The 23,562-nt window shown below is 43.3% G+C and overlaps 2 protein-coding genes across 3 annotated transcripts; one reads left to right on the forward strand and one right to left on the reverse strand.

Moving 5' to 3' along the window:
* The first annotated feature begins 336 nt into the window (after positions 1-336).
* Positions 337-3,448, forward strand: PDC (phosducin). Its single transcript, XM_027749405.2, has 3 exons — positions 337-397; positions 1,720-1,880; positions 2,921-3,448. Exons 1-3 carry the CDS (start codon positions 337-339, stop codon positions 3,446-3,448), a joined length of 750 nt encoding a protein of 249 aa, XP_027605206.1.
* Positions 3,449-5,320: 1,872 nt separating this feature from the next.
* On the reverse strand, positions 5,321-23,505 carry ODR4 (odr-4 GPCR localization factor homolog). Of its 2 annotated transcripts, none has more exons than XM_027749402.2 (14): positions 23,328-23,505; positions 22,087-22,220; positions 21,852-21,980; positions 21,391-21,486; positions 20,323-20,429; positions 19,590-19,626; positions 19,316-19,456; positions 18,634-18,729; positions 18,065-18,130; positions 16,607-16,735; positions 16,055-16,145; positions 14,528-14,713; positions 9,439-9,531; positions 5,321-8,424 (listed from the first exon to the last, which is right to left on the reverse strand). In XM_027749402.2, exons 2-14 carry the CDS (start codon positions 22,183-22,185, stop codon positions 8,357-8,359), a joined length of 1,338 nt encoding a protein of 445 aa, XP_027605203.1. In that variant the 5' UTR covers positions 22,186-22,220; positions 23,328-23,505; the 3' UTR covers positions 5,321-8,356. The 2 variants fall into 2 exon arrangements, with proteins under 2 accessions (XP_027605203.1, XP_027605204.1); XM_027749403.2 differs by having other exon boundaries at positions 23,242-23,505.
* Positions 23,506-23,562: the final 57 nt, after the last annotated feature.

Raw genomic sequence — 23,562 nt, forward strand, 5'->3', positions numbered from 1 at the left:
AAAATACTCAATGCACATTCCCATTGCAAGAAGTTTTACAGCCACTATTTCCCACCATGTCCTAGATGACTGGGAAGGAACAGTATAATGAAGGAACCCTCACCCGGGTACTTTCCGTGAGCATCTGGCCAGACGCCTTTTGAAGGAGACTGACACATATCCCAGTTGCTTTCTATGGGACAATGAGCAGCTCTATAATTATCATGTGTCTTTTGATCTCCACTGACACTCACTGCAGGAAATTGCACACTCTGTTGGACCTGCTGATCCCTTTTCCATCCTGTTATTAACTGTCCTCCTTTGCAACTTGCAGCATCTCCTGCTCCAGCCACTGACATGGAAGAAAATGCCAACACCAGCTTGGAAGAAGACTTCGAAGGACAGGCGACACACACAGGCAAGGAAACTAATTGCCTTTTTTTGTTCCCCCTAAAAATAAGCTAAACTGTCCCTGTTCACTGGGGAAGCACAGAATTCCAGTGGATCCAATGGATTCACCAATCCCCTTGAGCAGAAACACAGGTTCCAAAGGCAATGAGGATGCATTTTGGGGTAAGGGCAGGTAACACCAGTCTGATCTTTGTGCCAATCCTCCTCATACCTGAAGCAAACAGCCAACACAGGAGACACTTGACAAAGCCACCAAGAGCAGTGGAGCTCCTGTGGGTTGCTCCTGAAGGATGGCCTTCCTTCTCCTGGGGAAGAGAGAAAACCAAACAGCAACAAACCCCACACTAGAATTTAGCAATAATATTTCACTATAAAGGCAAAATTATGTTTTCCTTTTTATAGAAGGAACACTGAGAACTAAAAATGAACCTGTAAGTCCTCTTGGCAAACACAGCGCAGCATTTAGAAGCTTTAAGAGAAGTCTTGCTCAAAATCATCAGTTTTTTTAAAGCAGCACTCAATCCTCAGGATTTTTATGAGTCCTGACACTGTGTTCAGCTCCACACCCAGGGATCATGACCCGTGTGTAGAACATGGACACCAGCAGGCAACGAGATGTTCCCCCCCGTGCTCCAAGGGCTTCCTTTTCTTGGAGCTCTTGTGCTAACTCTCTCTGGGACGCTTCACCTCTGAAAACACCAAAATATTCCTTGGTTATGCCTTATAAACTAAGCTGCAGATTCAAATGCTTCATTTTGAAAAACAGCACTGGAATTTGAAATTAATTTCCCCCTCCCCTCTTTCAAAATTTAACCATTTCAGTCAACCAGCTCTGCATTACAATCAGAACTATTGTAGCATTTGCCTTATGGGTTACTCTTCCAGTGGAACAAGTATGGGTTTAAAAAGAAATGTCAAGTGTCCTGTATTCTTAATTTTACTGTGAGTTCTTATACAATTTATTTATATAAATGCACTGTCTATAGAGACATGCAAATATACTTGTATGAAACACAAGCTTTGGCGAACATGGCAATTTTACCAGGTTTCAACATTCTCATCCTTGTTAACTACTGAAATAGCTCACCAAAATCCGTTCATGGGCTCCTGATAGGAAGCAGAACCCCAAAGTGATCCAGGTTAGAAAAAACTCTTACTTTTTGGGACACATTAGTCCCAAAGTTTGGGTTCTCAGCACTCCTGGAGAGAGTTCTGGGAGGAAGAGGGACGGACAGATAAACTGAGGCACAGAAGGACAAAGCAGCAAAGAGCAGAAACTTCTCAAGAAGCTCCTTGTTGCAGTTTCTCATCCAGCTTCATCTCTCTTAGGGCCCAAAGGTGTGATCAATGACTGGAGGAAGTTTAAATTAGAAAGTGAAGATGGAGAGTCCTTATCCTTGAGCAAGAAAGAAATGCTTAGACAAATGTCTTCACCACACAGATCCTTCAGTAGAGATGATAAAGACACCAGAGAGAGATTCTGCCGTAAGGTAAGTAGAGCAAAATAAATGAATTTTGATTCTAGATAAAACATACCAGTTATAAGCTAGAAAATCCTGAATTTGCCAAACTCAATTTCTGTGTAACTTAGCAGAGCTCTCCCAGCACAGAGAGAACAAACCACGTGCAAACCAAGGGAGCTGGGAAGGGGCTGGAGCAGCAGGAGCAGCTGAGGGAGCTGGGGGGGCTCAGCCTGGAGAAAAGGAGGCTCAGGGGGGACCTTCTGGCTCTGCAAGTCCCTGACAGGAGGGGGGAGTCGGGCTCCGCTCCCAGGGAACAAGGGACAGGAGGAGAGGGAACGGCCTCCAGCTGTGCCAGGGGAGGCTCAGATTGGACATAAGGGAAAAAAATTTCACCAAAAGGGTTGTCAGGCATTAGAACAGACCACCCAGGGAACTGGTGGAATCACCATTCCTGGAAGTGTCCAAAAAAATGGGGATGTGGTACCTAGGGACATGGATTAGTGGTAGAATTGGCAGAGCTGGGTTAATGGTTGGACTCAATGATCTTAGAGGGCTTTTCCAGCCTTAAAGGTTCTCTCTACCCAGTCCTCTCTCAAGCAAAAGACAACAACCTATCACAGCACAGTTTGACTTTTCTTCCTCTCTTCCCTGCCACAGTGATCTATCCGTGGTTAAGGCAAAGGAAAACATTTAACCTGTTTAAAAACCTATTAGTCAGGGACAGAGCTCTGAGCCTGAATGTCACTCATTACCACCTGCCAGGTCTGAACGGGGGGGACCCAAACCCCCAAAAACACAGGAATTAAACTTTGAGCCCACTGCAGTCAGTGACAAAATTCCTACCAACTCTGGAAGATCCAGAGGTTTTTGTCAATGTGGCAACTGCCTCCAACACTGTCACGTTGACGTGGAAGTGTTGAGGCAGGACCTTCACCCGTGTCTTGAGGAGACCTTCCAGAGTCACTGCAGGGTCAGCTTGGATGTTCTTTAGACAACAGCAGGGGCTCTTCCCATCTCAGCACCGAGGGCTTAGCCCTCCCTAACCCGACGTTCTCTGGCCCCCCCAGATGAGCATGCAGGAGTACGAGCTGATCCACGACGCGCAGGAGGACGAGAGCTGCCTACAGCAGTACCGCAAGCGCTGCATGCAGGACATGCACCAGCGGCTCAGCTTCGGGCCCAAGTTCGGTTACCTGTGCGAGCTGCAGAACGGGGAACAGTTCCTGGAGGCCGTGGAGAAGGAACACAAAACCACCACGGTGATAGTGCACATTTATGAAGATGGTGTGAAGGGCTGCGACGCCCTCAACAGCAGCCTGACCTGCCTGGCCGCAGAGTACCCCACCGTGAAGTTCTGCAAGATCAAGGCCTCCAGCACGGGGGCTGGAGATCGCTTCTCCAACGAGGTGCTCCCCTCCCTGCTGGTCTACAAGGCTGGGGAGCTGCTGAGCAATTTCATTAGTGTTTCTGAACAGTTCAATGAGGAGTTCTTTGCTGTGGATGTGGAGGCTTTCCTGAATGAGTACGGGCTGCTGCCTGAGGGGACGCTGCCCGCCCTGGGAAATGGCAACACGGATGAGCAGGATGTTGAATAGTCAGAGCCACGGTGCTCACTGTCTCCCTTTCCTCCTCAGTAAGCTGTAAATCAATGTCAGTAACACTCATCTCGTTTAGAGAAGGCTGTCTTTGCTAACTTACTTGTAAGATACAAAGATACAAAATTATTTAACTGTTAGGATACGAATTTTACTTCAAACACACACAACTGGCAGTCCTGCACATAATTATCTCTATGCCACAAGTAATAGGAAGAACAGCAGACAATGCTGGTGATCTTTAAGATGTGAAGGTAAAAAGGATTAAAAACTGAGGGCCCATGCCTGTCTCCAAGAAGCACAAGACCTTCATTTCAGACTGATCCATCCCTCTGTGCACACAAAAAGCCATGTCCATCCCCTGGATTATGGCTCCTCAGATACACTTCTACCAACTTCAGCAAGAAAAAGCAGTTTGAAGGACTAACAGCCCAAAGTCCTCACATTCCTAAATAACTTAGGTAACTAGGACAATATTTTATGCTTCCACATTTAATATTCGATATTCATGAAAAGAAATAAATTTCTCCCCCTTCTTGTTGTCACTTCTGTGACAACACTGCACAAGTGTTGCTCTCACAACAGCAAACACAGACACAGCATCAGCTCCTTTCAGTTCATGGGTGCTCCACAGGTTGAGCAGCAATGTTTAAAATGTCTGCAGTATCTGAAAAAGTATATTGTGCTTATGTAATAACTCTGAATAAAGCTTAACAGCCCTTGAGACCTGCCATTGGAAGTGTGAAATATATTGGTAGTGCACAACCTTAGCCTTAAAACATGTGAAATATTAGTAAGCACTCATTAGACATTTCCTAAGCCCAAAGTTTTGAGTTTTGTTAAAGGGAAGCTGCTGAGAACTACAATTTAACAATCTGAGGGGAAACTCACTATAAAGTTAAATATTATTTCTCTTTTTTTGGTTCATTTTCAGAAACTATGAAAATGCTGCTGATTTTCTACTTTTAATATTGTTTTTGCAATGGATGGATGTCTTAACAGAGCTCTAGAAACCTCACCTCATGTACACTAAGCTAACAAATGAAGTTCCTTTATCAGCTCTTGTACAATCTTCTTTATAATCTGTAAAACAATTCATGATTTTATTCCACCGAGAATTCCAACAACATGTTCTCCAAATGTTATGATTTCCATGCTGTAAATTGCTGAGTGGAGGGGGTGTCATAAGTCTTTCTGAGGGAACTCTAGGTGGAATAAAGCTTTTCCCTTGGAGCAGTGCTCAGAATATTTGCAGATCTACCATTTGCAGATCCACTCAGCATAATGGAAATCCGGTGATCTTATAAAAGATTATGTAGAAAATAATGAATTATCTCTGTCCATCACAAAAATAACCAGTTACCTGGGTAGCCGGTCAATATTTCACTTGTATTTTTTTATGACGTCTTAAAGTAAGATTAGTGAAAAATTTCTGTCCTTTGCACACCAGAAAATCTCCATGTAAGTGGTGGGAACTTAAAGTTCTTGAGAACTTTCCCTCTTTATCCAACTTGGCTCAAAAGCCATTAGGCTGCACATCAGCAGCCTTGTAACATAAACTTCATTTCTCTGAAAACCAGGCTGAAAGCAAAAAAACCACCAATCCCACCACAGAAACTGGACCCATAGCTACTGTAAGAAATAAGCTGACACTCCAGTTTAAGAGAAGGATTAAGCATGCTTAAGTAGTATTTCCTTCAACCTGTAATTTCAAACAAAAAACAAAGAGAGAGAGCAAACACATGTGGCACCAGGCCTCAACAGCAGCTCATGACTAATGAAGTTGCAAATAAAGCTCTGATCACAGCAGTTATCCAGGTTTCTGCAGGGGAAGAAAAAAAAAAAACTTAAAAAAACCCCAAAAAGCAAGACTTGACTCAAACATTTATTACTGTACAAAGGTTTTTTGAGTAACAAACAGTAAATGCTTCAAAAAGCACATGGGGGTACCTCCCTGCTGCCCTGGGCTATGGTTCCTCTTCCTTCAGACTCAAAGGCACAGAGACCCTGAGTGTCCCCAAATATTCATCTTATCACTGGTGTCACTGCTGATCAAACCCAGACAAAACCTCTGGTAGATCAAAGTGTCAGTTGGGGGAGTTATTTCTCTTCCCAGCATCCAGCACAGGGAGGCTGTGCTTTGGATGCAGTGGGTGGTGAGCAACTGCCTTGGGCATCCCTTGTCTCTCTGGGGTTGTATTCTTTCTCTTTTTGTTATGTCCCTTCTCATTACTATGATTATGTTTTACTTTATTTCAATTATTAAACTGTTCTCATGGCAACCCAAAAGTTGTCCCTCTGTCCCAACCCTCCTCCCCCTGCCCCAAGGAGGGGAGTGAGCCCTGTGTGGTCCTTTAGTTGCCAGCTGGGGTCAAATCCCCCCAGCCTGTCTGTTCCCACCACATCAAATGCTGCCCTCAGATGTGAGGGACCATAAACCTCATTGACCCAGACCACTGAGGCTTTTCAAAACCACATTTGAAAGCCACATAGCCCAGAAAATAAGGGCTTCTGTAAAATTATTTTGTAACCTCAATTTTAGAACTATGCTTAGAAGAGCCAGACTTTCAGCTGTTGAAGTCCAAACCATTCCTCTGGACTCTTACATATTAAAATTAAAACAGATTTCCAGTGCTGCACATGAGTTAACAAAGCTCAGTTTTCACAGACTAAAAGCTTCACAGGATTGCATAGGAAAAGGATAAACTTGTATGAAACCTGAGCTAGAGTTATGCAGTAACCCAAGAGACTTTTAAAAGGTTCCTTTTCTCTTACACACACTCTTTCATTTCTCCTAAGCCCTCATTTTCTTACGTTCTCAATGGCCAACAAAAAAGGATGGGACCATGAAATCCCCTCTTGGTTAGTCCTGTAATTCTCAGACAAGTGAGAACTTGCTTTCTTCCACATGCCCTGTTTCCTCATGGCAGGATGACTGGAAGGCTCAATCTGTAGGTACAAGTCAAATTACTCATTTTTACTTTGACAGGGTTAAATTAATTTCTTATTGCACATATTCTTATTCTGGTATGAAAGCAGAAATCCCATCAAAAGCAATTTCTTTGCTTTCTTCCAGGTCCAAATTGGAAAACCAGACTTCCACAGCTCCTTGATAGCCGGTTAGTTATAAGCTAGGGGGTTAATTTGACCATCTGTAGTAAGACCATAGAGAAAAGGATCATTCACTAAACACTGAGTGAGCTTGCAGGGGGGAAGAAAAACAGAGTTCTCTGCTAGGGGTCCCATGGAATTATACATCCCAACAAGCTTTATGTTTTACACCACAAGTACTAAAGGAGAAGAACTACAGGATGAGTGTTCCCTGACCATTTTCTTCTCTGGTGTCAGACACTGAGCATCTCAGATGCTGTACTTCACTTCTGTGGCTGAGTTGTGTGCAACAGGCAACTACAGAGTAACTATTTTATATTTTACCTCCAAAATGTTGTATTCTACCTCCTCATCCCACCCCTCCCCCTCAAAAAAGAGACAAAAGACAAACTCTTTGCTTTTCATTATGCCCCTGCTCCTCCTTCTAACAGAGACTTTAGCAGAGCAACTTTTAAGTCAACCCTGCTTTGAAGCAGGTTACAAAATTAACCCCATTTTCTGGATAACGCTCAGCCTCCCCTGGAGGAACTGCTGTGCATGATGCCATCTTGCTTTTGATTCCACCCACTGGCACAGAATAAAATGCACCTATAAAGCCCACAGAGCTGAACCCAGTGCCCCCATTACAACATCCACCTTCCTCCAGCAGGCCCTGCTTGAGCAACACTGAGCACCAAAGGTCAACGCCGTGTTTCAAAGGATACTCACAACGCTAAAAGCAGCTCTTTTTCCCAAACACGTAAAAACAGAATACACAGATGAGGCAACACCAGTTAAGACACCTTTCTCACAGTTGCCTTTAATAAAGGTATCCCAGTACGTCCTTGATTACGCTTTAGAACCAAAGTGTTTATTTTTTCTTTGTGTTCCAGTGCCTTTAAACAAGAAAAGGTATTTGCAGTGGCATTAAAATGCCTTAAAATCTGGAACTCTTTTCTATTGTAGCTCAGGTCCAAGTAAACATCACATTTCATTTACAAATTATCTTTATTAACCTTCCTAGAATTCTTCCCTCCTTCACCTCTCCTCATGGCCAGTAAACCTGTTATAGCCCAGTGTACCCTGGAAAATATCCTATAATGGAAAGATTTCTGTTTACAGTCTAAAAATCCTGATTAGCAATAAATTTGACAACTTGCATGGGCTGCCTACGTGTAGCTGTTGCTGAAATAGTTAATATTCCAAGAGAACAATGATTGAATAAGAGCTGGAGAGAGAAATTTATTGATTTCTGAGTTCTCCAGATCTTGAACTAAGGTATTTACAGGCTGCCTTGATCTAGTCTTGAAAATTCTAGAAACTATTTGTATATCTTTTATGCTAGTTAACCAGTATTACCTAAAAGTAAATCTAATTTTTCCCCCATTAATTTTAATGAGATTTCTCTTAGCAAATTAAAGCAGGAATTGTCATACCAGGTAACTACACTAGTCTTATCAGTAGCCTAAGAAACACCAGGAGCAGCATTTTGCACTGAAGGAGCCAGCAGAAGAAAATGAAGGTTCCATATTTCTTTTTAAGGGTTCCTTCTAGAAAACAATATTATCATTCATTGATATGAAGCGACAGGGTTGGTTTCTTGTAAACTTGATTCACTTTCTACTTGATTCTGTACCTGCATAATTCTACTTGATACATGAAGTGCATGCTGGAACAAGGTAACTGAGCCTCCCATTACACTGATATTGCACATCTACCTGGGGATATTTAGGCAACAATTAATTACCAATCCATTAAACCCAGCTGTTTCCAGCTTGGAAATGGCCAACGTTTCCATGGAGCTCCAGGGGCTGCAGCTCAGTCACTGAAGTAGTTGAAAGAGAAGATGGATGCAAGGATTGCAACAGCAGCTGCCACCACCACACCTGGAATAACAGAGAAACACGGCAGTGAGGGGCCAAGGGCAGCACGGGGAGGGCAGGGGCAGGTGGATGTGCCCGAGGAGAAACCAAAGAGTCACCCCAAAAACTGCTTTTATCAGGAAAAGGTTCTTCCCCCAGAGGGTGGTTGGGCACTGCCCAGGCTCCCCAGGGCAGTGGGCACAGCCCCAAGGCTGCCAGAGCTCCAGGAGGGTTTGGACAACGCTCTGAGGGACAGTGGGATTGTTGGGGTGTCTGTGTCTGTGCAGGGCCAGGAGTTGGACTGGATGGTCCTGTGGGGCCCTTCCCACTCAGGACATTCTGTGAGCTACCTAACACCATTAAGCCTCAATCTAAAGCTACAGTGTTGGATAAATAAACTATAAAAGCTCCACATGACACTTCCAATCAGAGCAGGACCCTCCCAGAGATCCAGCTGGCTGCACACTTCTGTAGTACCTTGGCCATAAAATAATGCACTGACTCCATTCTAGGAATCAAACTGGGAAAAAATAACTGAAAGTTTAAGAAACAAAAGCTATTAATTTTTTTCTTTTCTGTGCAGCACTACATGTACTCTGTAGGTCTCTGTAGCACAACAGTCATTTCCCTGTTGACTAACTTGCTCATTACTGATGTAGCTGAGAAGACACACAAGAAAACCCCAAAACACCTGAGTAATGATTTAAGGAAAGATATTTATATATCTACATCAAATACACATTTAATCCTCCAATTACCATGTTCTACTTCTAAGAATAAATAGAAAGCAGAAGTTACTGCTTTGTTGACTAAAGTATAACTGTATTTTAACACTAGAAGACTTTCAGCCAAGAGAACTGTACTGAGTGCAGACATACATGGGGGCTGGACAAGGGAGTATGGTGGAGAAGTTGCATTGAAAAGGAGGGTTCTGTGGCTGAATTACTGAGGCTGAAAATTGGGATGCTGTGGGAGCAAACACAAAGGGCCCACTGTGGGTTTGGCATTGCCACAGCAAAAATCTGGGAAGCAACATACCCATATTTTGTTGAAGCTTCATCAGCAACGTTGCTTTTGTCAGCTGTGTCTGTTGTGTGTCCTCCAGGTTGTCAGGAACTGGACAAATATCAACTGCATGGAAATCAAGGGAAGAAGTAAATACTAGGGGGAAAACTATCAGTTGTGTTTTACAATGAACTAATGCAAAAGGCCCAACAACTTCACATCAACTACATTTATGGTACAAAAAGCAGTTCACTGAAGCAGTACGTTAGCAACAACACAGTGCTAAATTGTTCTATATGGGTGTGAGAGTAAAACTAAAGAGACAAAGTACATTTGGGGAGGAGTTCCTCTTCTGAAACTCATCTTCCACACCCTGCTTCCATGGTAACATACCCAACCATATTTGCATAGCATGGGGAGAATTTGACTGCTCCGAGGGGGAACCACCAAAATTTACCATTAACCACTTTCCAGGATCAGAGTTTCCTTTCAGAGCCATCTGCCCTGAGCTCAGGCCATGTGCCAACCCACTGCCACAAGGATGAGCCCAGCATCACCTCCCTACCCAACAGCCATCAATGCATTTCTTCAAACCACAGAAACTTCTTGTTGAAGATCCCATAAAAACACCCCTTCTGAGCAGGCATAGAGGCCTCATTCTTCTTTGGAGTGATTACTAAATCCTTAGTCTGCTCAGCCAGGATGTGAGAGAGCTTGAATCTATTTCCAGACAGATGGGATTCAAACCTGTATCTATTTCCTTCCCCAAGATTTCCCTCACCACTTGGCTATCCCCAGCTTGCTAGAGACAGGGAGGAGAGAAAGAAGGGCAATAATCTCCAGTCCTCCCCCTGAACTGTTTGTGCCACCCAGAGCCAGCATGGAATCCCAGCTCAGTGCTAAGGTTACTCGATGGTGGTGGGCCAAAGGCCTTCAGTTTGCATTCCCATTCCCAGGAGGGTTTGCTAAGGCATCACTTGTCAAAAGTTTGGATTACAATTCAGTAGCTATGACTGCAGACAACTTCTGGACAAGCAACCAGCCAGAGAAAGTGTTTGTGCTGTTGCAGTGAGAGCTGAGGGTCTCTGGGAAGAACAGAACAGGCACACTGAGATAAGAGAATGAGCCTAAGGGATTGTCCAGAAGACAAAGAAATCCCCCCAGCAGTACCAGATACCAAGTTTGAGGAGTCCACGGAACACTGATCTAAATAAAAACAGAGCTCCTGTTTCCACAACCACCCAGTGGGGTTGTCTATCAGCAATAAATTACAGGTTACATACTTGAGTAATAAGACACATCCTTTGTATGATTCATATGCAAATGATTAACAAAATACTTTCTCTATCATTAGCTATAGTGGAAATGTATAACCTAGATGTGATCAGAAAGGTTGTTTCTGTCATCTCAGATGACTCATGAGGATGATTGTCTTCAAAATCTTCTCAAGTTAAACCTAGACAAGACCTGTTACAGCGAAGCAAACTAGACTTTTAGTATCTGTCTTTAGCCATTTTTATCCTTAAACCCACTGAATTTGTACAGGATGTGCTGCAGCAGAGCAATTAATAACTGTCTGATATGAAACTTCATAAGCTATTGAGATATACAGATATCCAGACACATACATGTCCATATATTAAGCAAAACATGGGTTGGAGATCTCTGTGTAAGCTGCACATACACGTAAAATCAAAACATCAACACAACAGTTCAATGCGTTTCAGAACATTTCAAAGTGTGCTGTTTGGAAGAGAAATTATCAAATATCACTGAATCCCACTGGTCCTTAATGAGGTTTCATCAATGAGTGGTTTCATCATTATTTTTTCTGTGCCAAGGACTGCCTAAAATACTAGCAGAAATGTTCAGCTAGAGGAATTATTAACTGTTGCAATACAGCTTTTTAGTAAGTATCTTAACTAGCACAGTGTGAGCACCACATTCTGTCCAGTTCTGAATTCCCTAAAACATACCACTTTGGGATAAACTAAGTATTTCTGGGGTCACCTAGATCCAGCAGGTTCCTTTCTGCTTTAGGTGTGATGAGCAGGTAGGATGGTCTGTGCCCTCTAACTTCATGTTTCTTCGTGCCTTCCTAAGAACTGCTGGGCTTTTCTGAAGGCACCTTTGGAAGCTGCACATCAAGGTAGCTGCACATTCCTCAGAGGGGAAAATACACCAAAAAAAAAAAAAAAGGGAAAAAGAAAAAGAACCAGCCTTGAGCTATTTAGTTCCCAAAGGCATTTCTGGAAGGACGTGCACGTGTAGCAGCTGTAGCACAATTCATACGAAGTTTTAATAGCAGATGTTTTCCAGCAGCAATTCTATGAATCCTCAATTCTTCATTAAGTCTTCAGTTCCCTAACGAAGGTGGGGAGGTGATTACCACTGCTGAAGGCTTATTCCTGTCTATCCCCACCCGCTGCACCGAGCAGGGGCAGGGATTTAGTAAAGCCAATCAGAAACGCAGAGCTTTCAGCTGCCTGTTTTAAAGCACTAAATACCTTGAAAGTACAGTGTTAGAGCTATTTATGTCTCTCATTTATAAATAGCTTGGGTTTTACTCTCTATTTTCCACATAACAATTTTAAAGCACGACCCAGTAGTGTCCTCACTGGAGAGTTGTCCAAGGAATCAAGAGAATAACACCGGAGGAAACAGCAGCAGAGGCCAAGCTCAGTAAGCACATAAAAGTGACCTTCTCAAAATTTCCTATGTTTTGACTAAAAGCTGTTTAAAAAGTAAATCTTTTGCCTGTACTGATAGATCCTTTTCTTCTCAAGAGCATATTTTAAAGAGCAAAAATAAAATTAAGCCTGCTCTTGAATTTTAGACAGTTCTTTATATCAGCAAACTTTCCCCAGACCCTCACCACAGAGAGCATTGCCAGTTAATTCAAGGTTGGTGCCTCAGACCACAGGAATTGTGATTCAAATAGAAAGGCTGGTGACAAACCAACAACTGAATATTGGCTATTATTAATAGAGAACCACCATACGATGCCCAAATCAGAACTGGAAAAGCCTTCACACAAGGGAAACCCCCAACTGCTGTTATGCCACAAAAACCTGGTCACAGCAATACTTGGGACACTTCATACCAAAGCAACCACACAAAAATCAAATTGCTTAATTAATGTTTTCTCTTAGAATGCAGAACACTTTTCTTATGCAGTTAATAGGTCTCATTTCTAAAATGACCCTTCTGGTGGGATAGAAGTGTATAAATACATTGTGATTTTAATAAACCACGAGTGAATGATGCCACATCAATAATTATCAGAATGAACAGATCCTGTTCTATGGACAATCTTTATGCTGTTCTCCAGGACAAGGCCAGGTTTTCCTAAAATCCTGTTTGTATGGTTTTCCTTCTTCTCTCCTATGCACTTACTTTAATTTGTGGGTTGGGTTTTTTTCCCCCTAAAGAAAATAAGCACTTACTTTAATTTAGTAATTAAATCAATTTTAAATTTGTCTTTTTTTTTAGTTAAAGAGCATAAATCCCCCCCCACCCAGCAAGCTACAGGACCACCCAAGCTCATTTTGTGGCCATCCTTTCACACACACAGTGTTGGCAGCAACCTTTGGGAGGCACTGCTGTCAGTGCAAAGGGGTTTTCTTCTCACCTCCAGATCACACAATAAAGCTCAACTGAATCATCTCCTCTCTCCCTCCCACGCCTACAGCCACTGCTACAATACTAATTTGCTTCCCTAAGTTCCACTGATTCCCTAAAGCTCGGGAGTAATTAGCTGTAAGAGTATTAAAGTTACTCTAATAATGCCAGAGAGATTTTTATTGGCTTTCCTGTTTTCCTTGAGGTCCCTGAGCTGTGGACACCTCTTGCTTCTCCATATAATGAGTCAGTTCACAGCTGACAGGTTTAGTTAAAGCCTTGGGGAGGAACTGATTCATTTAGAAAGATAAAAAGAATTTAGGGTGAGCTCTGACATTAAGAAACTCAAAAACCCCTCCAAGTACACAAGTGGGTCAAGGAGAATATCAATACTCACAGCTCACCCTGCACAGCAAGTCATGGCTGCACTTCCCAGTTTTTGTCCCTAAATAGCAACAAAAAAGTATTCTGAGCCCTTATATGAGAATTGATGCCATTCTTTTTAAATTTAAATTATAAAACCGTAACCTGCAGTTCGTATTCGTGCTGATGGAAGGGAAAAAAGGGAGAAAAATCTCTTCCATGAGATCACAGGATGCATTTCAACATCAGGTTTCGCTTCTACATTAAAATCAACATCACACAGGGGAAAAAAAAAAGCCAACAGGGAATGATATAAACCAGAAATATTCAGAAAAAGGAAGTCAGTGACTAGATTAAAGCAAAGTATCTGTTAAAGGGCATATAACAGTCTCATAATCAGAACATAAACTTGTAAGACATTCAGCAGAAAATGAAAAGCCCTCTCAATTTTCTTTTGATTTTGGGTGAATCACGTATCTTCAAGTTTGGGTACTGCATTTTTTATAAAACACTCAGAACAAAGAAACTTTTTTTTTAAAAAAGTCAGATTTAGCATGAAAATTTCCTGAAGGACACAGAGTATTTGTATTTTTTGCTAACAGATTTTTAAAGCATTTTTTAATTCTGTAGGGAAGAAATAGTAGATTTGACTAAATCATTCAGCTTCTTCTTCTAACTTATTTTAAGCAGTATCAGAACTATTCAGCTCTAAAAAAACTGGACTACTGAAAGAGTAAATATATATATTAATATAAAGAAAATAAAACTTTACAGGTTTTTCTTACAGTTTATTTGTCAATATAGGATCATCCCTAACTCATGTGCAGAGTAACCTTGTTGGACCATCTCTTTATGTACCTCCTGCAGTTCATGGGCTGCAGCCCTGAGTGCACAGATAATGCAGTGAAAAGGGAAAAAATACTTGAGAAACAAAAGTCTGTTACAAGAAACACAGAAACTGCAAGAAAGTTACTATTTTCCACAAACATCTTGAATTTGTTATTAGATATAAACCCTTAGAGCTTGTATGAAGCAAGCTGAATTTGGGCATATCCACATCTGGATAAAACTGGCCTATGCCATCAGTCAACGTTTTCCTAAGAAATGATCCAGCCCGTCCTGGTTGTCAGCCCCTCACCTGTGCTGATCCCCTCTGCTATGTGGATTTCTTCAGCTTGCACAGCCTGATCCAACAGCTCCACAAAACGCTCCTGGATTTCTCCAGCGGCCTCATCGCCGAACTTGTAGTCGCTGAGCATCACACTGGACCCAGGCACGGGCACAAAGAGTCTCTGAGGCAAGACATGGTATTCCCTCTCAAAATCTGCAAGGAAAGGGGGAAAAATACCATACCAGTTATGATAAGATTCCTCCTTGATCCCTGGCCATAAGATAAAACTATTGCAAAAGAACTGCTCAAGGCCTCCATGTAAAAAATCCTGATTTCAGGCACGGCTTGTTTAGCTGTTGCTGTTTTGTGGAAGTTTTGGCTGCTGTGATATTGATCTATTATTAGTTATATAACTTACATTATTAGTCTCTCCAGAAGTATCCCAGAGAGCTCTAAAACAGACCATAAAACTTCAAGTGGAGCTTTTCTCCTGGTTGGAATGACCAGCAGAACTCTGGGAGAGCCTGCAGATAAGGATTTCACCACCATACGGGATTGCAGACACAAAGTTCGAGTGCCACCTAAAGAGCAAACTCAGAACTACATGCAAAGGAAAAGGCTTTCCTTCACCTAAGATACTCAAAACTGCTATTTCAATTCACTAATTTTTTATTTAAACACAACAACAAGGTAACTTGGTACCTTGACACCAAGGTAACTTTAAACTTAAAGAAGTTTAAAGAATCCCCAGCAGGAGCGCAGAGATCTGGTCCCAGCACACTCCTCCTCGGGTTTGAATATAATCATGATAGGCAGTTTTATGCTCTGTTCAAGTCAAGTTAATGCAACCCAGCAATTAGTTATGGTGCTGAAATAAGGTCCACTCCTATAAAAGACACACATCTGTAAAATAGTATTTGGTGCAGAGCAATAAGTTCAGGGGGCAGAGACAACACAAATGATATATTTGTATAGTTAAAAAAAAGAAATCAGGATACTTCTTTATACCATAATTATCATATACAATGCCAATTTAATTTAACAGAGATGAAGTCCTGAATTTCAGGGCACCTGTCCAGTAACACTTGTAACACAGGTGACAGAAAAACATGCAGAGCCATGCCCAGCTGTTTCATTTAATCCTACCAAGTTTAAACATCCTGCAATATTATACAGGAATGCCATACAGTGATTTCAAAAATAAAAATCTAAAATGTGCAAGTTGCAGTTGGAACTTCGGGGACAGGAATTTCAACTAGGGAAGTTTTAAAAATCACAGTATTTCCAATCAGTGAGAAAGAGGGTGAAACTGTCTTTTGTGGTCACAAGACCTGAATGCAAACATGGGGTGAGAGCTGTGATGCCAAAGGACACACCTGAACTTGACACAGGTTCTCCAGATTTAGGAAAAAGTCAAGGCTGCCAAGCAGAAATTGTGCCTTTTGCTTTTTATTCTGCTCTAACCACACTGGATCTTCACTATACCAGCAGAATTTTCCACAACAACCAAAATTCACTGCAAATATAAGTTGCTGGGGGTTTTATTTTTCTTACTTTTTTTCTGAGGTCCTTCATTTAAAATCAGATCTTCAAACAGTATTTCACACCTATCACTCAATGTGTTTATTATGTCCCTTTTCAAAGCCTGCAAGGACAAAGTGAAATCATCAGTAATAAAAATATAATTATCAGTAATACAAAAGCCATTTGCAAATTTTGACTAGTAAGAAATAACCCCAGTCCCTCATAGGCTTAAACCCATGGTGAAAGAATAGTTTTTCCCAGAAAATCAGAACTAATGTGAATTTTAAAAGCTCAATAAAGAGAAGTTAACATCAAAAGAATTAATATCCAGAAAGAAAGCAACAAAACAAAAATGAAAAGTTGAGGAAAGGTTTAGGAATTTTAGGATAAGATCTGTCAACTTCTAGACAGTTAGCACTAAAACCAAACAAAAATACTCACAAGGCATTGACACAATAACGTGCAAGGGGACGAACATTTTGACCCCTTTGCTATAAACTATTCTGGCAAAGAAAAACCAGCATGGCAAGTTTCACATATTTCAGAAAAGTGTTTGTGCTGAACTAACCCCCTTTTCAGTACCTGAATGGCTTCTTTAACCCTTGGCTTGTTGTTATGGATGTAGGCTCTGCATTTCACAGCCCCCCTGAGGTTTATGGAACCACTGCACACCTGCACTGTAGCTGTCGATCTGTGACTGGAACCCTGGCACTGAAAAGCAAACATTTCAGCTTTATCTGCTCACCAAGGCACCTGCAGCACCAGCAACACAGAACAGCACTAGGAAATTAATAGCACACCTTCAGATGTTCACATACAACCTGTTTCCCTTTATAATTTATAACTCTAATTTTACTTTATCTTTTAGTTTGTTTAGGTAAGACTCCAAGTCTCTTTTGCGTTACGGAAAATGTATTTATTTTCCCAGATGTTTCAAGTATTTGTGCGTACAAGCCTTCTAAAACTTTCCAGTATTGCAATCCATAAAACCTTTTAGGCCTTTCTTTTTTCAGCAATGAGGTTTTAATGTTTACTGTGTAGTCAGTGTAACCCAGGGTGCCCTGGGAGTCACCCCATCAGTCAGTACTAAATTATACATGTGGCCACATGTAGAACTGCATCAAAGTGTTGCCCAGCAATGCTCCCCCTAATTACCACAACAGTGTGTGTGTGCAGGCAGCACTCTGGGCCAACACCTGGAAACACAGGGATGCACAACTCCCACACCCACTGCACCAACTACTCCTGCCCAAATCAAGTTCTCCATTCCCTGAGGCAATTAACCTGAGCACAATACACAGGAACAACAGAGGAACAACACAAGAAGCTGAGACACTCAACAAGCCTCTAAAATGGCATCTTACAAATTTCTAGAAGTTTTGCTGAACAAAACTGAAGAGAATCCAGGAACTACCTGATGAAACAGGATGGCTTGTGCTGTGCAAAGATGCCTACAAAGTAATGCCTGGACACATTTGGGCTTCAGGACCCAGGCTGGGGCACCAAATTCAGGGCTCATCATGACCTCTGGCACAGAGGAAACCCCTGACACAGACCCAGGAGCTCCACATGATGATCCAGCTCACAGGATCTGTGCCTTAACCCAGAGCTGGTGACAGCTTCTGACAAAAGCATCCAAATGAATGTCCCAGGTGGCCAAGGCAAGTTGAAATGTGGGGCAACTGTGAACTTCAGATGCAAAGTCACCCTGAAATCAATGTACACAGGTACATACAGGTATCCCACTACCAAATGAATTAGTTTGAAGGACTTCTTTTTCCATAACCTGTTTTCCAGTCTTTCCAAGTTATGCAACTCACTGACAACATGGTTTTCACACCACGAGAATTTCTAAAGGCATGAAATATGCAGGTCTGTCAGCAAACAGCAGGATCATATCAAACAGTATCCACAGGAGCAAAAACAGTCTTATGAATAAGTAAGCTGGATTTCTGGACAATAATTCAGATTTTTTTTAGTTTTTATTCTATTTTATAATCTAACAGCAAGGTTATACTTTGCAAACCACTAAACACTTACCAGCTGTGTCAGCACCTTGACATCAGAGAACTGAGTGCTGGACTGAGTATTTCCTCTTGACTTTTTCTGAGGGGAAAAAAATATTCTTTGTGTCATGAAACTGGAAAGAACGCCACTGAATCAAGTCTCCTCACTATGGCATAAAATGTGCCCTAGTTTATAGCCTTCAAGAGAGAAAAATGCCACATAGAAACCAGCCATGGGAATATAATCACAGAACTCAAAGGAGAGATGGATGCATCAGCCAACCAAGGTGCTTCCACTCTTCGATAAACATTCAGACAGATGCAGGTCTTTGAAATCCCATCACCTACATTCACACCTGACTCACGTTCTTTAATAGCAACATTTTAGTCAGACTGCACATATAATTATCGTGTTCAAGTTGCCAGAGGAAGAACATGGAACCTGCAGCAAAGAACACAAGCAGTCCTGAGTATCAGTGACCTGGAACAGGTCAATTAGATCAACAAATACTGTACGGAAGGTGTCTCGGTCAATGCTTCATCACACCGGAGGTTCCAAAAACACATCTATTAGAGCTCAATTCCTTGTTGTTTGGGACTCACCTGCCCTTCCAGTAGCTCTGTATCATCATCTTTAACTTGTCCATTGATGAGGAAAACACTGTCTTCTATCTGCTTCGACCACCGGTTTAACCCGTTCTTTGAAGTAAGTGAAAACACAAAAATCTCATCAGAAAGAGGAAAGAGAATTTCACTAAAGGGTTGGGCAGCATCACACTGAAAATTACAGAAATACATGTTTCAACAGTTGCTCCAAGGGAGTTTTAAAGTCTGTGAAAAAACAGTCTCTATGTTTTTTCCCCAAAGGTAACTCTTAGACCCACCATGTTCAGAACACAGCCATTAAGAAACAAGAATTACAAAACACTGAAGGGCCACCCCAGGGATCTGGGGTTTTTAGGAAGCGTTGCAGGCTACTGAAAGTCAATTCATACTAAAAGCACCCCATGCCCTCCTCTAATTGGGTGTAACCTTTCACTAGATGAGGCAGCAGAGACGTTATTTGGACTGCGCATGACAATTTTGTTAAGTAATTTTGAGCCACGGAAACTTCTGACTGAGCACAGCAGAAGAATTACATTTACAAGAGGAATAACTGCTAAATATTCTCCCCCGATTAGTCCTACTTCTCTATGGCACTATTCAAATCTTTTCTCTCATTTCATTTTCAACAGAGTAATTACTGTAGTAATTGGTGCAGTAACTGCTGCAGGCAGTTAGTTACCTTGGTATTCTTCTCCAGGTCATGGTTTGGGGAAGTAGCAAGAAGTGGGATGTGAATATTAACATTTACTGTGCAGCCCAAAGCCAGCCAGGAGGCAGACAGAGCACTCTGGTATTTCCAATCTGCTGGTTTAGCTGAACTCTGAGAGCAGAGAAAACAAAAAAAGCCATAAAGCATCTACACAAAGCACTGTATAACTCAGAGGCCAATGTATTTTTGGAATATTACTTGCCATGCACTAAAAGCTGCCCATGGCACAGGAGGATGAGCTCACCTTTGGATCCTGCACGTCGTAGGTTCTGCAAACTACTCTTTGCTACTTAAAGAAAAAGATTCAGTGAAAAGCAAAAGAAGTAAGAGCAACTCACAATTAACTTTGTCCTTTACTAAACTTCCCTGTGGAGCTAACTGATGCCCTCAAGGAAGTTCTCACTTTTCATGAGTGTAAAAAAGCAGAAAAACATTTGCCTGTAACTCCAACTACCACAGTGATGCTGTCCCAGCTCTTACAAGTAAATTAAGATCAATATGTACTGTCAGGGAGAACCACCAGGGCACCAATTCATAATTTGTCCTTGTCTCTCTCGCCTCTCTAAGATCCTCCTTTCTCTCCTTGCATTATCTCATCACCAACAGACCCTGCACTTTTCTATCCCAATGCCTGCTGCTTCCCTAATTCCATGGAAGTACCATTGGTAACAGCAAGATCAAGGTGCTAAACACTATTTTAGATGTTTTCTTCAACTTATGCTATTCAAGACTGACTGGGGAAGGCATAATGTGATGCCACCACACAGACAACCCTAACAATGAGAAATTATGGGAATTTTGCAAGGATAAAAGGGTCAACAGCCTTACTCATGGTCTACTAGAAAACTTTACAATTTCAATCTGATCTCTGTCTGTCTGAACTCAGATAACTCACCCCTCCCAGTTTCTCACTAATCAGCAATGACACAGGTCAGGGGTAGCAGCCTCAGCCAGTAAACCTTGCTCATAAAGGATACTTCTTTGTAGCAGAGCAGATTTGAAGAGCTGCTCTGTCTGAGACCTCCTCCTCAGCAGGTTTCCAGAGCCTTCTTTTAGTCAGGGACTTTTCCACTGAGAAGATTAGCTGAAGACCAAAAAATATTAGGGACTTTTCCACAAAAATACACGCTATAATTTCTGGAATACAGTCTTGTACAAAAGTTTGAAGTCCCAGTGATATCAAAATTATGTATCAGCAGGAAACACAGCTTATATGTCACCAAAATGTCATGTTAAAGGAACGTTCCACAAGGATTCATAGGCAACCTCTCCAAAGTGAAAGTAGCTTGTGAAATCTTAATTCAGCTTCCTTATACACCAAACAAAGTAACACACATTCCCATATCCAACCTGTATGGTTTTCTGCTTACAGGAAAATTACAGCTTTCTGCCTATCCATTGAGGATCAGGAAAGGCAGCTGTGCAAAATAATTACTGATTAAGAGAAACCAAACAACTAATTTAAATTCAGTAACCACTGATCAACTGGACACACCTTTTTTAGCCAGCTCCTCATTTCAGTAAGCACAACTGAGGTGCCAGTGCACTGAACTGCCAGAATTGAGTCCTGAACCTCAGGCTACCAAACCTGCTCATGAGTAAATCACCGAGCACGCTTATCTCACCAAAATGATAAAATGAACATACATCTTCAGAATGAACACTAAATGTAACACTATACACCCCATATTGTAACAAAAATGTATTTTGAGTCTATCAGACAGTTTTAAATTTAACCCCATACACCCAAGGCAAATACACTATTTCTAGACAAGATATTTCTTTTAAATGAGTAAGAATTATAAATTTTTCACTACTGTAAACATCTCTAATCTGAGCAATTCATTCAGATAAGGAAACCTAACATCACTAACACCTGTGTCACAAGGACTTAGTTTAATATAAACCTTGAAGACGCTTTTCCTATATTTTTATTTTCTGACTTAAAACAACAAAATCTACTTGAGTATATACTCAAGCCAGTGATGGGGAACTCCTCAGCCAGCCAGAGGTGCTGCTGCCTGCCCGGCAGGAGTTCTGCTCACCTTGCGCAGAGCGTTCTGCCCGTCCTTTGCCAGCTCTGGGCTCGCAATCATAAACACACCAAGAACCAGCAACCCACCAGGGAGCATCCTGGACACCTGCAACACGAATATGAACGTTTTTTGGCAGGACTCAGGGATCTAGAAACCTTGCAACTTAGCAAAAAGGAGACAAGCAGGCAGAAACAGGTGAGGCTGCTGTTCACTCATAGGATCCTTTGCAGTGTAGGAACACACCCCACAAATGTTCTCCCTTCAGTGCTCTCAAGGCTCCTTTCATCAAAAAATCTGAAACCAATACAGATATTTCTGGTTTAAAATATCTGTGCCCAGCGTGGTGAGGGAGGTTCTTTCACTTGGAGAAAAAGGCTGGAGAGGACACAAGTGATGAGATACTTTGTGACCATCTCATTTCCCTTTTGTTCCTCCCACCCCTTTGTTGTCCCAGAGGGTGAGTTCCTCACCTGGCTGGCGTGTGTGGTTATCCACTCCTCATCCAGGGATGCCAGTTTTGGAGGGCTGTTCTGCTCCGTGTGCTGGTCCTTGGGAGGGGTGCGGACAGCCCGGATGACATAGTCCCGTTGTGGGGAGCACTGTCCACAACATCCATGTGAGCAAACACACCGTGAGCGACACCAAGAACAGGGGTTTCCCAGTTCCCAGGAGGGACTGGAGCAGAACCAGCCATGCCACACTCACCTGCCCTATCAGCAGCCCAGTGACATAAGGCTTCACCGCCGCGCTGAGCTCGGACAGGTACTGTCCGATCCCCTCCTCCACAAAGTAGGTCCTACCCATGGCTCTGGGCTAAGCTTGAGGGTTGGGGTTCCAACCTACAAAACAAACAGTGCATAAAGTCAGAGAAGGTGCACGTACTGCAACAGAAAAACAGCCTCACACAAAGAACCTCTAGAATTGCTCAGGTTGGAAAAGCCCCCTGAGATGATCCAGTCCGACCATCCCCCAGCACTGCCAAGGCCACCACTGCCCCGTGTCCCCAAGTGCCACAGCCACATGGCTTTTAAATCCCTGCAGGGATGGGGACTCCACCACTGCCCTGGGCAGCTGTGCCAGGGCTGGACAACTCTTTCAGTGAAGAAATTTTCCCAATATCCAGCCGGAGCCTCTCCTGGCACAGCTGGAGGCCGTTCCCTCTCCTCCTGTCCCTTGTTCCCTGGCAGCAGAGCCCGACCCCCCCCGGCTCCCCCCTCCTGTCAGGGGGTTGCAGAGCCAGAAGGTCCCCCCTGAGCCTCCTTTTCTCCAGGCTGAGCCCCCCCAGCTCCCTCAGCTGCTCCAGCTCCGTTCCCTTCCCTGGACACACTCCAGCCCCTCAATGTCTCTCTTGCCATTAGGGGCCCAGACCCGACCCCAGGATTCGAGGAGTGGAACAACTCCAAACAACCCTTTTCTGCTGCATTTTGTCTCATCAGAGGCCAGAACGTAAAGGATGCACTTTTCCATTCACACGGGGACTTGCTAAATTCCACACTTGTACTTAAACATGTCATGCATCATTTCCATTCCAATTCCCAAGGTATCCCAAGCACAGCATCTGTGGACATTCCACACAGCCACCTTTGCAGCTCCCACCGTGAGCCCAGGAAAGGGGACTGCCCCAGACTCTCCTCCTTCCATGCAGGGCTGCTCTGAAAACCCCTTCACGCACCGAGGGCTCCCACAAAGAATCACCACGAGACAGCTGAAGCCCAGAGCACTGGGTGAGGAAGCAAAGGGCCTCCTGGGCCTCCACCTGGAAGGCTCTCACACACCTCACCGCAGCCCCCACAGCCTGGGCCGCGGGTCCCCACACCCGGCTCAGCACCTCAGGGCTCAGCCTCCGTGCTCAGCACCCACCGCGTCTCAGCCCCGCGCTCAGCCCCGCCGGATCCTGGAACTCAGCACAGTCAGATGCCAGACACCAGCCCCTCGTTCAGCCTCACCGAGTTGCCCGTTTTGGCCCCGCCGCCGCCTCAGCCGAGCACTGAGGTGTCTCTCACACGTCACCGCCGGGGGCGGCGCGGGCCGATGACGCGCTGCAATGCGGAGCGCGGGAAAAGGGCCCGGCGGGGGGGCGGGCACGGCCCCGCCATGGCGGGAGCGGCGGGGCGGCCGCGGCCCCGGCCCCGCAGCATCTCCCGGGAGCCCCGGGAGCCCTGGGGGCACGGACGGCCTCCC

The sequence above is a fragment of the Pipra filicauda genome, unplaced genomic scaffold (assembly GCF_003945595.2).
Source record: "Pipra filicauda isolate LSUMZ 115617 unplaced genomic scaffold, ASM394559v2 scaffold347_size1265977_pilon, whole genome shotgun sequence".
In the NCBI taxonomy this organism is placed as follows: Eukaryota; Metazoa; Chordata; class Aves; order Passeriformes; family Pipridae; genus Pipra; species Pipra filicauda.

Excerpts from the sequence above, each read along its gene's own strand:
- ODR4 (XM_027749402.2), bottom strand. The coding sequence starts at position 22,185 with ATGGGTAGGACCTACTTTGTGGAGGAGGGGATCGGACAGTACCTGTCC. Across the intron at positions 18,131-18,633 it reads CAGAGCTACTGGAAGGGCAG|AAAAAGTCAAGAGGAAATAC; the intron begins GTGAGTCCCAAA and ends TTTTCCCCTCAG. Across the intron at positions 8,425-9,438 it reads GAAGCTTCAACAAAATATGG|GTGTGGTGGTGGCAGCTGCT; the intron begins GTATGTTGCTTC and ends CTGTTATTCCAG.
- PDC (XM_027749405.2), top strand. The coding sequence starts at position 337 with ATGGAAGAAAATGCCAACACCAGCTTGGAAGAAGACTTCGAAGGACAG. Across the intron at positions 398-1,719 it reads AGGACAGGCGACACACACAG|GGCCCAAAGGTGTGATCAAT; the intron begins GCAAGGAAACTA and ends CATCTCTCTTAG. Across the intron at positions 1,881-2,920 it reads GAGAGAGATTCTGCCGTAAG|ATGAGCATGCAGGAGTACGA; the intron begins GTAAGTAGAGCA and ends TGGCCCCCCCAG.